Source organism: Myxocyprinus asiaticus, chromosome 14 (genome assembly GCF_019703515.2).
Source record: "Myxocyprinus asiaticus isolate MX2 ecotype Aquarium Trade chromosome 14, UBuf_Myxa_2, whole genome shotgun sequence".
In the NCBI taxonomy this organism is placed as follows: Eukaryota; Metazoa; Chordata; class Actinopteri; order Cypriniformes; family Catostomidae; genus Myxocyprinus; species Myxocyprinus asiaticus.
In genome coordinates, this window is record NC_059357.1 from 34,663,692 (window position 1) to 34,678,861 (window position 15,170).

Below are 15,170 nucleotides of genomic sequence, written 5' to 3' on the forward strand. Positions count from 1 at the left end.
ACTTGTTAGTGAGGCTAATCGGAAAAAACTACTTCAATTTGCTAGGGAGCATAAAGATTGGACTGTGGAGCAATGGAAAAAGGTCATATGGTCTAATGAGTCCAGATTTACCCTATTCCAAAGCGATGGGCGCATCAGGGTAAAAAGGGAAGCACATGAAGTGATGCACCCATCATGCATAGTGCCCACTGTACAAGCCTCTGGAGGAAGTGTTATGATCTGGTGTTGCTTCAGTTGGTCAGGTCTAGGCTCAGCAACGTTATGTGTCAATAAAATGAAGTCAACTGACTACCTGAATGTACTGAATGACCAGGTTATCCCATCAAAGGATTTTTATTCCCTGATGGCACAGGCATATTCCAGGACGACAATGTCAAGACCCATCGGGCTCAAGTTGTGAAAGAGCGGTTCAACGAGCATGAGGAATCATTTTCACACAGGAACTGGTCACCACAGATTCCTGACCTTAACCCCATTGAAAGTCTTTGGGATGTGTTGGAGAAGACTTTACAGAGTGGTTCGACTCTCCCGTCATCAAAACAAGATCTCGGACAAAAATTAAATCAACTCTGTACACAAATAAATGTTGTGAAGTTGCATAAGGTTGTCGAAACAATGCCACGACGAATGCGCGTCGTAATCAATTCCAACGAAATATTAGAGTATGCAACTTTTTTTTTTGGCCAGGCAGTATATAATCTGTATTTTAATCTGCATTACACTTGTGCATGTATGTTGCAGGCAGGGCAGACAGCACTGATGCTGGCGGTTAGTCACGGAAGAGGGGACATGGTGAAAGCTCTGCTGTCCTGTGGAGCCCAGGTGAACCTGCGTGATGATGATGGATCCACAGCACTCATGTGTGCCTGTGAGCATGGGCATGTGGACATTGTGCGCCAGCTACTGTCCATGCCAGGCTGTGATGCCACACTCACTGATAATGTGAGTATCTCTCTATTTCTCAAGCCTGATTCAGTCATTTTTATTTCCCCTCCATCAATTCAATTATTTTCGACATTTCTGGCATATCTGCCACTTGTGCACTTTTTAGAAGTTTTATCCTGTGTGCATTGACTGTACTACAGTGAGGTCCAGAAGTCTAAGACCACACTGAAAATCTGGGATACTAGATATAATTTCACCATTGAAATTAATAAAGTTTTATGATTTTTAAAAGAAATTTTGTGATGTAAAATTAATATGAAATGTCATGGTCACTAATCAATAAGCAAATTTGTGACAATGAGTATATTAACTCTATTGTACAAAAGGTTTCCTTGCTTACACTGTTTGAAATATACTTAAATGCATGAGGACACATGCCGAATAGTGTGAATCATCAGGTTTTAAACAATTTTGTGTATGTTGTCATTAAAGTGATTTGTAAACAAAAAATTGTATGTTATAAAAATACTGTGGCAAGAAAATGTATGTGAACTATTAATTGGTCATAAAATTGTATCTCATCTTCATCAAAGTCACAAGTATAAACAAACACAATGTGCTTAAGCTAAAAACATACAAATAATTATAATATTTCATGTATTTTTTTAACACATCCCATTAAACATTCTCAGTGCTGTGGAAAAGGTAAGTGAACCCTTGGATTTATTAACAGGTCGATCGCTCTTCAAGAGAACTTTGTAACCCTTTCCAGCTTTATGCAACAATTCTTGATCATAGGTCTTTTGAGATCTCTCTTTTGTGAGGCATGGTCCAGGACAGCAGATGCTTCTAGTGAATATCAAACTCAAAATGTTTGAGTGCTTTTTATAAGTCAAAGTAGCTCTAACCCACACCTCCAATCTCGTAAGCTTTTGTTGACATCATTAGTCTAGGGGTACACATACTTTTTCTAACCTACACTGTGAATGCTTGAATGATGTATTCGGTGTGTACAAGAACAATACAATAATTTGTGTGTTATTAGTTAAAACAGATTGTGTTTGTTTATTATTGTAACTTAAAAGAAGATCAAACCAGATTTTAAGACAAATTTATACATAAATGCAGGTAATTCAAAATGGTTCACATGCGTGTTCTTGCAACTGTACATTATTTTACATTTTATTACATTATAAAAATGCAAAAGTTTGAATGATGCATTGAACTTTTGGACCCCACTGGCAAATGGCAGATTTGTGCACAAAGTATTTCATATTTCAATTTGGTTAGCTCTCACTAAAAGGTTTATTATGGTTTGTGACAGTATCTTAATTTTCTATTGCTGTTCCACAGGATGGCAGCACAGCTCTCTCCATTGCACTGGAGGCCAGTCAGAATGACATTGCTGTGCTTCTTTATGCACACCTCAATTTTGCAAAGCCGCCTTCCCCTGTAAGTGCTCTTCTTAAATATTATCACTTAATGGCCAAAATGAACAAATGGCAGATTTGTGCAAAAAAAAAAAAAATTGGCAAAATCAACAAGTTTTATCATTTTCAACAGGTGTCACCAAAGTGTCCAATTTTGGGATCTTCTCCTCCCTCCTCGGAATTGAAGTGACACCTTAATCAAATGGATGTCATGAAATTGATGTCAACTCTTCCAGCAGAAGTTTCTGGTTCATTCCACTATCTGTGTGTGCTTGTGAGTTTTTGTGTACGTCTGTATACATGTGTACAGTATGGGTACCCACATAATACATTTTTGCATGTACAATTGCGTGACGTTCAGAGATTATTCAAATGTGCACTCATGAGTCTTAAGACTCTTTTAGAAAATTAGCACTTGACACTATTGGTCTTTACTTTTGTTCTATAAGTTCTTTTCAAATTTGACAGTACAAAAATATTTTTTTCTACATTACATGTTAGTTTTCAGTTATCACATTAATTTCACTTGTATCTGCAGAAGAAAATCTCTTTTAAGTACATGAGATTTGAGTAAGAATATCAAAACAAAAACAAGCGTGTAATAGCAATATCGTTCGTTGATCAGTCCATTTTTTTGTGATGAAACTAGTGTTACATTATATAGTTAAATGATATAAGTGCATTTACTTTTAACTGTCCAGCAATATTAACAATCAAATCATCCAATCTTAGTCACACAGCAACTGATTAAATGTGTAAAACAACTATAAAATCATGTATCTTGATCAAGTGTCCTTTCATAGTTTTACAATTCTCAGTAAAATAAGTATTACACTTTCTGAGTTTTGACTCTGGAATCCATAAGAACAAGATGTATCAGTGTTTACACACCAGCTGTTTTCACTACATGCAATTTGATAACCTTTACGTAGTGATTTTCAGTTTGTGATGATAATATACTAACTTTGATTATACAGTGCAGTTGTCTCACCCTAGAAAGAGAAACATAGTGGTCAATTCACTTCTCTAGGAGATTTATAATGCTATCTTTTACAAGCAGTAATACATTTGTGACAAATATTTTAGCATTTTTATTGAATGGATATACATTGTGAGACTTCCACATGCTATAGTATTTCTATTGAATTGCTGGGCTTGTTTTTGTGTAAATCATCTGGCTATTGCCCTAATGGACAGACTCACACCATAGATTCTTTCACAGCCAGTGCAGTATTGTAAAGTCTATTGAGAATGTACTTTGTTTGGCCTGATTTGTAGAGGAGTGTTGCCATTGTGATGATATAAAGACTGCAGCGGTTAATATAGTGTTCTTCAGAGTGTAGACAATGACTTGTATTGAAACTTTATTGAACAATTGCTCTTCGAAGACATTTTACGAGCATACAAATAAATAATGAGAGTTCTCAGGTGGTAATACCTGAATCTTTTGCATTGAAGGTAATATGACGGTACGCAAGTTTTACAGGAAGACGCTTCAAGATTTGGCGGATGAGACCAAATGTTGTCTAGAGAGTCGAGTATGAGTAATATGTGAATAGATTGGTACTGGCACAGGTTCACTGAGCACTACAAAACATTAGATTTGGTTTGTTTTTGCTCAGTGGCTGGTGGTTTTGGGTCCAGAATGTGGGGAGAAAGGCTTAGAATTGTCTATGACGAATGTAAGATGTTTTCCAAAATGAGAATAATATATATAATCTCCAAAGTTTTACTGCAAATACTATAGAATTTTGTGTAACTTTTTTAACCACACAGATTGTTGGATTTTAACATTTTAAATGGAACACTTTGTTTAATTTGAAAGACAGTTTGACTTGTTTTGTTTACCCAATTTGTAAACATGCATTCTTATAACCAGTTTAGTAACTAATTAGTTTTATACTCTTTTGTATTTGATTTATTTAACTCTCTTTGAATATCTTTAAATTTGTAATATATTTTCACAGCTTTGTATATCTTTTGGCATATTTGCCTGCCATGTACCTTTATGTAAAGTGCTCACATTGAAATTGGTTTGTTTTGTTTTCCCTCGGTTTTGAAAAAATAAATAAATAAATATAGATATGTGAAAATGTGTCGCATGGAACATAGTATTTATTAAACCTGTAGGCAATATGGAATTATAGTAGAACGCAGCCACTTTAAAAAGACATTTTTCCAATGTGCAGACTTTCCTTTTATACACCAGGGTGCAATAATACAACGATGGTCCCCTCTTCTTCTTTCAGCCGAGTATAGGGTTGAGTATACCATTTCTAATGTGTTGCACAGGCATAGAGACGTTTAATCTTCTTAAGTGTAAGTTACATTATGTAGCATAATTGTTTCTTTTTTTTTTCTTCTTTTTTTTTTTATCCCCTTTTCTCCCCAATTTGGAATGCCCAATTCCCACTACTTAGTAGGTCCTTGTGGTGGTGCGGTTACTCACCTCAATCTGGGTGGCGGAGGACAAGTCCCAGTTGCCTCTGCTTCTGAGACCGTCAATCCGTGCATCCGTGGCTCGTTGTGCATGACACCGCGGAGACTCCCAGCATGTGGAGGTTCATGCTACTCTCCACGATCCACGCACAACTTACCACGCACCCCATTGAGAGCGAGAACCACTAATCGTGACCACGAGGAGGTTACCCCATGTGACACTACCCTCCCTAGCAACCGGGCCAATTTGGTGGCTTAGGAGACCTGGCTGGAGTCACTCAGCACACCCTGGATTCGACTCGTGACTCCAGGGGTGGTAGTCAGCATCAATACTCGCTGAGCTACCCAGGCCCCCAGCATAATTGTTTCTTAACTGTGGCTAAATCATTTATAAAATCAAATCCAGACAGGACTTTTAACAAAAGTCTGTTGCAGTCGTCGTAAGACAAGATGGAGTTTAATTATTATCGAAGCTCAACAAGTAGGCTATAAATGCATAATAGGCCTATATATCAGTGTTTATTTTGTAGGTCTAGGCCTATATTTATTACACATCTCTCTGGAATGCTTTATATTAATATGTTTTACTATTATTATTTTAAAATGTTATTAACAATGAAGGTTATAAGCAATCATGCTTATAAAATGTAAACAACAAAAGGCAATATATGGCCAAAAGTATGTGGACACCCCCTTCTAATGAACAGGTTTGGCTCAATTCTACAAGATAGAAATGCTTGCACCAACTAGATGTTCCAACATATAGTGTAAAGCCATCCCAGAAAAGTGGAAGCTGTATGAAAGCTTTAGCAAAGGGAATGCTTTTGAAATTAAAAAGTTCAGCTAGACACAATGAAGGTCATCAGGGAGGTCAGGCAGTGATGTTGGGTGATTGGGCTGGCTTGCTGTTCTAATTCATCTTAAAGTTGTTCAAATGGGATCAGGTTTAGGCATTAAAATATACAGTATAGGTACAATATGTATGTATGTAAAACATACATATAGGTAGTTGATGAATTACATGTCCATGAACCTTTAATTTTTTTATCAACATCAGGAATTTAGGTTAAAGTGTACATGAACGTTTAATGCTAAATGTATCTTTCTTTTAAGTTTTTCACCATTTAAATCAACTTTTTGCTCACTACTTCATTTTAAATGGTCCTAAATTGTGACAAATTAATTTTAAAAGTACAAATATACCATGAGGTCATAAAGCTGCATGTGTAATAATGATAAAGAAATGAGCAAATGTAGTGTGGCACATTATACCACAACTACTCATAAAAACAATCATTCTAGTTTTAAAGGATGGATGTAAGATAATATAATAAATGGAAACTTTTTACTGTGCCTCTTTAATTACATTTTGAAATGTTACATTTTGGGTTTATCCCCAGCTGAGACTTTTTGAATTTCTCCCAGTAAATGTAAGAAAAATGTAACAATCAGGAAAATTCTGCTTTGCAGTTTTTTTCTAAGAACTTTAATAATTGGCATTTGGTATTTCTGTCAATTTTTTATTTGAATTTATTTGACAAAGAATCCTTGTTGTTATTTTCATCACACCACGCATTTTAGAGAACAACTGAGTTTTCCAAAAAACTTTTATATTTGGTTTACGAAAATGAGAAGAGGCAGTGGAGCAGAGCAGCAGCATGTCAATTCAAAGATAAATGTAATGGATTTCAAAGACTTTTACATCATGAGAGTAGCTATTTTAAGTGTCATTACAAAACCAGTATTTGCTACTTTATATTCTCAGAAACGTTTGCTAAGTAAAATGTATATCAATTACACACAATATCAAAAATCCACACCAGTTTACATTACACAAAAAATACTGTACTATACTTTAAAGTTGATAAAGGCCATGGTCAGATCTTTACATATTTAGAACATAGATTAAACATTTTGAAGAGGTTTCATATATATATATATATATATATATACAGTTGCAATCAAAATTATTCAACCCCCCTGACCAGCAATACATTCTGGTGATGTGAATTAAAACACATTACTAAAACCTCAGTAAACAGTCCAAGTAAGTTTTTAATACACATTTGAGTGATTTTGAGAACAAAGAGTTCAGTTTACCCAAATTTTAAAATAAATAATAAATAATTCTCTCCACAAATGTCGTCAAAAATATTCAACCCCCAAAGTCAATCATTTGTGGAGCGTCCTTTATCCTTAATAACAGCAAATAAATGTTTTAGGTAAGTGTTCTATTGTAATTTTTACACATTTCTCATAAGCAAAAGCTTCCAGCTCATTGACATTCTTTGGTTTCTGTGCTGCCACTGCTTCCTTGAAATCCCAACAAAGATTTTCAATGGGAGTTTAATGATGGACTGAAAGGGCCATTCCAGGACATTCCACGACCTATCCCTGAACCAGATTTTAGACAACTTGGATGTATCCCTGGTGTTATTGTCTTGCTGGAAATTCCAGTGATCACCGAGCTTCAATTTACACACTGAAGGCATCACATTTTTCATGCCAAAATGGCCTGATACCTGAAAGAATCCATGGTGTCAGTCATATAGTCAGGATAGCCATTTCCTGCAGCCGCAAAACACCCCCATAACTGGATTGACCCACCTCCATGCTTGACTGTGTGGATGGTGTCCTTCTTGTCATCACATTGTCATCTTACTCCAGACATACTGCTGAGCCATGGGTCTAAAACTAAATTTCAGTTTAGTGTCATACGTCTATAAAACCTTCTTCCGGGACTCCACAGGTCTTTCCTAATTACTTTTTGAATGTTCAAGTCAACATTTCGCTTGGTGAAGGTTTGCTTTCTTCCACACCCCAAGAAGGTTGCTGTTGTACCATATTTTTAAAATGTATGAATGGTGCTGCCAACTTTGTCTATTGGAAATTTAAGTTCCTTGGAAATTTACTTTTAGCCATAGTCTTTTCTTGTGTAATGAAATAATCTCCTCTATTAGCTTTTGAGACAGCTTATTTTTAATTGCATTTTTTGCATCGTAATACATTTTTGCTTACAACGCTAAACTTAAAGTTTAAAACTTAAATAAGTGCCATTGCAGATTGATGACTTAATTTTGTTTTAAAACAATTAATCGTGTAGCCTTACATATTTAAGAAACAGCTACATTCAGGGGTGAATTATTATGACATGGCTGTATTTTTAAAAAATCCTGCTATTTAGAAATATTAGGTCATATATTCACACTATGACTTTGAATGTGTCACTCAACTGATATAGATGTCTTTACAAATTCTGGGTCATCAGAAAAGCTTACCTTTGTAAATCAAAAATTTGAGTGCAATTGGGTATATATATATATATATATATATATATATATATATATATATATATATATATATATATATATATACACATATAGTTTGAATTGTTTGCTATATATATATATATATATATATATATATATATATATATATATATATAGTTTGAATTGTTTGCAGTTTATGAACATTAATGCAAAGTACTAATTCATCTAAAAAAAAAAGTTTAGAAACGACATGTATGAACGTAACATGTACTAGTATAGCACAGCTTGCCATCTAAGTTACACCCCATTCATAATCAAACATCTTGACATCTAGCAGGACTTACTACCCCTTGTCAAATTTGTCGTTATCAGGATCAGTGCCAGCAATGGGTGGAACTCCTGCTGAACTTGATAAAATGTGTTCATGTTTCCAGTAGATAAGGCTTGAAATCCAACCCTTTTCTCTACAGAAATAAAGGCATGTTTGACCAAATATTAATGCCAGTAGTTTTATCACATCCAGGCAGTCTGTGAAGTCTGTAATTAAATGTTAATATATGATTTCAAATCACTGCACCATTATTTAAACAAGGGGTTTAGTGCCATCAGAGCTATACAAGCAATCTTAATCTCTATGTTCTGTTTGGGGTTCGAGAGACCTCAAGCCCCAGCTCAAAACAGGCTTAACTGTGACGTATCATGTGACTTTTCCCCTCACTTTTAAAAACAATTTTAGGTACATTACTTTTGTACTTTTGAGACCTCAGGTATAAAATGTTAGTAAATGCAAATAATTGTCACATGATAATACTCACTGAAACTTCTGTATATGTGGTGGTCTAGTGGTTTAGTTTTGGTCTATTTTGTGTGTGTGTGTGTGTGTGTGTTCATGCTGGGTTAGATTGTCCCCAAACACAAATATGACTATAGCCTTGCTATCCTGAATAACATACATATATTTGTTCTGTTATTTATTTATTTTATGCAAACAAGAAGTGTAAATTCATCATTCGCCATACATGTACAGCATTTTTTTCATGACCAGATGTTCAGGTTTTTATGAAGGATGTTATGAAGCGGTTTAAGACTTATTGAAATGCCTATGCAAGAATGTAAACACATATTGTTTGGGATTTTCTTTACACACAAAGCTAAATTTACGAAGACCCAACCTATTTTCAATATTTTTTAATAAAGTGCAGTTATTTTTTAGTTAATTGAGAAAAATGCCATTGAACTGCTGAATTCATTAGAAAGCCTTGAATACCTTAAGTTTGGTTTACAAAAATAATAATAATAATTATATATATATATATATATATATATATACAGTATATATATATATATATATACCGATCAGTCACAACATTGAAACCTGCCTAATATTGTGTAGGTCCCCCTCGTGCTATCAAAACAGCGCCAACCCGCATCTCAGAATAGCATTTTTATTATATTTTATTTTAGAATAGCTATTCTTCTCACCACAATTGTACAGAGCGGTTATCTGAGTTACCATAGACTTTGTCAGTTCGAACCAGTCTGACCATTCTCTGTTGATCTCTCTCATCAGCAAGGCATTTCAGTCCACAGAACTGCCGCTCACTGGATGTTTTTTGTTTCTGGCACCATTCAGAGTAAATTCTAGAGACTGTTGTGCGTGAAAATCCCAGGAGATCAGCAGTTACAGAAATACTCAAACCAGCCCTAGATATTTTTACAGAAAAACAATATTTAAATTCTCATTTTTGCAGTACATCATTGCTCTAATATCAAAGGTCTTACTAGAGAAAACAAGTTATGCTCCATCGTGAATTTTCGTCATTGAATTCATTATAAAATATAATCGCAAAATATAAACAAATACATGTAAAGGCAAGAAATAACATTTTAGCTTAGCATTAAGCTAAATGTTTACATGACAATTTATACAAGGTTAACTATTTTTGCTGCTCCAATCTTCAAAACCCCACAGAGTGTACACAACAACATTCAAAACACGCTCACGGCAAAATCGTCAGGATTCGTACGACCTTTCTAAATTTGCCTAATTCATATGATTTCAGGCCACTGCACTCTTTTGAATTCCTACGACAAATACAGCCATCTAATATGCAACAATTACTTGCTTCTGTCACACACAACAGCTTCCTATCATGTTTACACATTCTACTGACTGGGTAAGGGCATAATATTAATAAGTATGCCCTTAACACCTGGTGCGCGGAACTCGCGCTTACTTCCGCATTAGACATCCGGGAATTTGCACGAGTTTACGCATCAACATTGTGCAAGACCATAGGAAATAGCCAACTCGTAAATTATGTAGGACTTTTCATGAGATCGGGTTGACAACATCCTTTTTTTGATCCTATGTGTATTCTGTTTATAAAATGAGGCAGAAAATATATTATTTGTAGCTTCCTACACGATTTTAAAGGCTACATTGGTTAGCATTTCTTGTATTATATAGCTTCTCCATTAAGCTCCTAAGGAAAAGTTCCTTGATGTCATATCTACTTTTTCACTGACAACAGTATGAACTTGTATGAATGTAATACATCTTAAGAAAGTGTTTCACTGCTGTGCAAATATATATATATATATATATATATATATATATATATATATATATATATATATATATATATACACTATATTGCCAAAAGTATTCGCTCATCTGCCTTTAGACACATATGAACTTAAGTGACATCCCATTCTTAATCCACAGGGTTTAATATGACGTCGGCCCACCCTTTGCAGCTATAACAGCTTCAACTCTTCTGGGAAGGCTTTCCACAAGGTTTAGGAGTGTGTTTATGGGAATTTTTGACCATTCTTCCAGAAGCGCATTTGTGAGGTCAGACACTGATGTTGGACGAGAAGGCCTGGCTCGCAGTCTTCGCTCTAATTCATCCCAAAGGTGCTCTGTCGGGTTGAGGTCAGGACTCTGTGCAGGCCAGTCAAGTTCTTCCACACCAAACTCGCTCATCCATGTCTTTATGGACCTTGCTTTGTGCACTGGTGCGCAGTCATGTTGGAACAGGAAGGGGCCATCCCCAAACTGTTCCCACAAAGTTGGGAGCATGGAATTGTCCAAAATCTCTTGGTATGCTGAAGCATTCAGAGTTCCTTTCACTGGAACTAAGGGGCCAAGCCCAGCTCCTGAAAAACAACCCCACACCATAATCCCCCCTCCACCAAACTTCACAGTTGGCACAATGCAGTCAGACAAGTACCGTTCTCCTGGCAACCGCCAAACCCAGACTCGTCCATCAGATTGCCAGATGGAGAAGCGTGATTCGTCACTCCAGAGAACGTGTCTCCACTGCTCTAGAGTCCAGTGGCGGCATGCTTTACACCACTGCATCCGACGCTTTGCATTGCGCTTGGTGATGTATGGCTTGGATGCAGCTGCTCGGCCATGGGAACCCATTCCATGAAGCTCTCTACGCACTGTTCTTGAGCTAATCTGAAGGCTACATGAATTTTGGAGGTCTGTAGCGATTGACTCTGCAGAAAGTTGGCGACCTCTGCGCACTATGCGCCTCAGCATCCGCTGACCCCGCTCTGTCATTTTCTGTGGCCTGCCACTTCGTGGCTGAGTTGCTGTCATTCCCAATCGCTTCCACTTTGTTATAATACCACTGACAGTTGACTGTGGAATATTTAGTAGCGAGGAAATTTCACGACTGGACTTGTTGCACAGGTGGCATCCTATCACAATACCACGCTGGAATTCACTGAGCTCCTGAGAGCAGCCCATTCTTTCACAAATGTTTGTAGAAGCAGTCTGCATGCCTAGGTGCTTCATTTTATACACCTGCGGCCTTTGAAGTGATTGGAACAATTCAATTATTTGATGGGTGAGCGAATACTTTTGGCAATATAGTGTATATAAATATAATTTTTTTTTTTTTTTTTTTTTGTCTTAACAGCTTAATAGATATTTTTGTCGTAATGTTTTGATGACTTGTTTTTTGTGAATTTGAAAGTTTTTCACTCTCACAAAAAAAACAAAAAAAAAAAAACAACAATGTACCTTTGGCCAGAACAAACAAACAAACAAACAAACATTAACGTACAGCACATGTAAATCATAACAAATTTTATTAGCATAGTTGATGTATTAATATTTTATGGTAATGTGTGAATTTTGCAGTGGGTTAAAGCCTAAATACTGTCTTGATGAAAGTCAAATGAAACGACCAAAAACACTTGAAAATAAAATAATAGGTTAATTTTGAAAATGCTATTGTTTTTACAAGTACAGCAAACAATGTACTCCAAACAGTGAGGAGGTCAATCCCAACAGAATTTACAAAATGTACAAAATATTATAACCAGTTTAATGATAAGTTTCGTCTAAAATTCATGAATAAACGAAACAGCTGAAGGCTCTGGAATCATTCTAGCAAGGACACTGAAATGGACAGTTGTCTTGTTCTTAAAGTTTTTAATAATAATTACATAAAGTGCTCTTACGATTTACATCAAACAGCCAGATGCGTCTTGCTTATCTTGTTAGATACAAGACCCAACCCCCAGTGGTCCCCAGCTTGGGAAGGTGGAGTCAACATTTGTATTCAAAACATTATCCTGCTCAGCTTTAAAAGGCCCTGCCAAAAAAACACAGATTGCTTGAGTTTTTTGGCACGCAGTTAACAGCTACCTGATTAACCATGAGTCTTTCTGCAAAAGACAAAGAGGCGGTGAAGACCTTCTTTGGCAAAGTTGGCTCTAAGGCTGAGGACATCGGCAACGAGGCTCTGTCAAGGTAACGTTTGTTTAATTGTCGATCAATAAATGGATATGTATGACAAAGTAACTTATTTCTCTTTTGTTCTGAATCCTTTCAGGACTCTGTCGGTTTACCCTCAAACGAAGACGTACTTCTCCCACTGGGCAGACCTGAGCCCTGGCTCACCTCAGGTGAGAAAACATGGGCTGACAGTAATGACCGGAGTCCTCACCGCTGTCGGTCTGATCGATGATCTCAAGGCCGGTCTGCTCACTCTCAGCGAGCTGCACGCATACATGCTGCGTGTGGACCCCGCTAACTTCAAGGTACGGGTTTTTTTTTTTAATTATTATTATTATTACAATATACATAATTTTATTTATTTATTTCATTACATGTAATCTAGACACATTCGCGTATAAAATCAAATTATCGTTTTTATTAGAACTTGTATGAACTCGAACTATGAAAGTTGTTGAGTATTTTCTTTTAACGGACGACTTTTGTTTTTCGTTAGATCATCAATCACAATATCCTTGTGGTGCTCGCCATGATGTTTCCTGATGACTTCACTCCTGAAGTGCATGTTTCTGTGGACAAGTTCCTCGCTCTGGTCAGCCTGGCCCTCTCTGAGAAGTACCGCTAAAGTGGACTCTGTGTTCATCTCTGATGCGACACTGTACTCGCCTTAAAGAGGATGAAAATAATAAAATGAAATTCATGAAATCAAGCAATCTCTTTGTTGTGTTTCTACACACCAAAACACCTGTGACATATAGGACACTTTTGACACTACCAAAACAATTTCATAGGCTCAACAACCATAGGGTAAGAAAATAAATAGCTTCTACTCAGAAACAGTTTTAGCTTTACTTAATTTGCATTGATGTGTATTAAAAGTAAAAGAATAATTGTGAGTTCTTTGAACTTGTTTGTCTAAAAAAAAATCCATCAAATTAAGATTTTAAGTAGGCTACAACTAACTCAAATGATCAAGTACAGGACTGAGGTTGTGGGGAATACCCATAAGCCCTTGCTCTTGAATAATTTAAGCACGTTTGTATGGTCAAAAGCAACTTCAGAGAGATTTTTAGATCTTTTTTAGTATAATTGGTTGTCTAAAGTCACCATTATGGTGATTAGTGTTCCCTTCGGTATATGATCGCACATGCAACTATGTGTTTCTGGAGTGCAGCTCTATCAGCACTTCTTGAAGGAATCAATTGTTTAATGACTTAATTGTTAGGCATTATATCAGCTAAAAATGCTACATATATATATTTTACATAATTTCAACACATCATTTTTATCAGTGCTTCGTTTTAAAGGAGACCATCGTGTTTACAATTCATCAAGCCTACTGCTCTTATAAAACCAATAGTTGGGTTCAAAAAACTGTGGTCCATTCATTATAAATCGAGTATATGCAGATTGTCTGAATCCAAAACTGGTGGAGAATTCAACAAACCTTTATGTGAACAGTTTTAGAGGGGCTTTCAGACGCCAGTTGTTGTATTTTAATAGCACTTTATCATTATAGAATTTAACCTGATCATAAAACCTTTTTCTAAAAAGCCCCTCCCCAAATCCTCAATCTTGGGAGAAAGCACGAAATATGGCACGAAAAATGTAAAATATGGCTACACACTCTCAACAAAATCGTAAGGATTCATACGACTTTTCTAAATTTGTCTAATTCGTATGATATCATAGGCTGCACTAGTATGGATTCATAGGACTTTCACTACAACCAATGACGTCGCTGATGTCCATCTAATATGCGACAATTACTTGCTTCCCTCACACACAACAGCTATATGGAGCCTAATTCCCTTCCATTTTGGCCAAAGTGCCCAGGTTGTTTAAAACCATCAGTGTTCATATAGCTAATTATAGGTGGACAGTGCACATAGGACACAACTGCTTTTTGTGGAATTACGTTTTTATTATTATTATTATTATTATTATTATTATTATTATTATTATTATTCTGCACAGTATGGGTATTCTTCATCCACGTGCAGCTATATTTGCCTAATTATCTATAAGTTTCGTATATTTAAGCCTCAGTCCATTAGGTTGTTTCACTCCTGCACACTGTATAAAAGGAAATGTTGAGCAAAGTTAAAAACATGATGCAGTCAGATTTTTGCATTCTCTCAACAACTTCTATTCATAAATGTCTTCAGTAAAATTGCTTTGTTTAGTCCGTTTGAATTTGTTTGTTCATTAAATGCAAAAGTTTAGTCGAGACAACTGTTTTTTGTTCAGTAAATTATCAATTATGAATAGAATTCTATCAGTTTCATTCTATCAAATGATATGTAATTAATGAAATGATTCTTCAAATAGTAAAAGTTAGCTACTAATGTTTGTGTTTGTGTGTGTGTGTGTGTGTGTGTGTGTGTG

At 35.9% G+C, this 15,170-nt stretch overlaps 2 protein-coding genes across 3 annotated transcripts in view; both read left to right on the forward strand.

The window, feature by feature from the left end:
• The window catches only part of LOC127452091 (KN motif and ankyrin repeat domain-containing protein 2-like), a 48,730-nt gene extending 44,320 nt beyond the window's left edge, over positions 1-4,410 (forward strand). For both annotated transcript variants that reach the window (XM_051717270.1, XM_051717271.1), the window contains 3 exons: positions 742-942; positions 2,239-2,337; positions 2,449-4,410. In XM_051717270.1, coding sequence (XP_051573230.1) covers positions 742-942; positions 2,239-2,337; positions 2,449-2,505 — 357 coding nt within the window. In that variant the 3' untranslated portion in view covers positions 2,506-4,410. The remainder of the gene's footprint in view (positions 1-741; positions 943-2,238; positions 2,338-2,448) is intronic.
• Positions 4,411-12,179: 7,769 nt separating this feature from the next.
• On the forward strand, positions 12,180-13,444 carry LOC127452132 (hemoglobin embryonic subunit alpha-like). The gene is made up of 3 exons (XM_051717356.1): positions 12,180-12,797; positions 12,880-13,087; positions 13,279-13,444. Exons 1-3 carry the CDS (start codon positions 12,703-12,705, stop codon positions 13,405-13,407), a joined length of 432 nt encoding a protein of 143 aa, XP_051573316.1. The 5' UTR covers positions 12,180-12,702; the 3' UTR covers positions 13,408-13,444.
• The last annotated feature ends 1,726 nt before the right edge of the window (positions 13,445-15,170 follow it).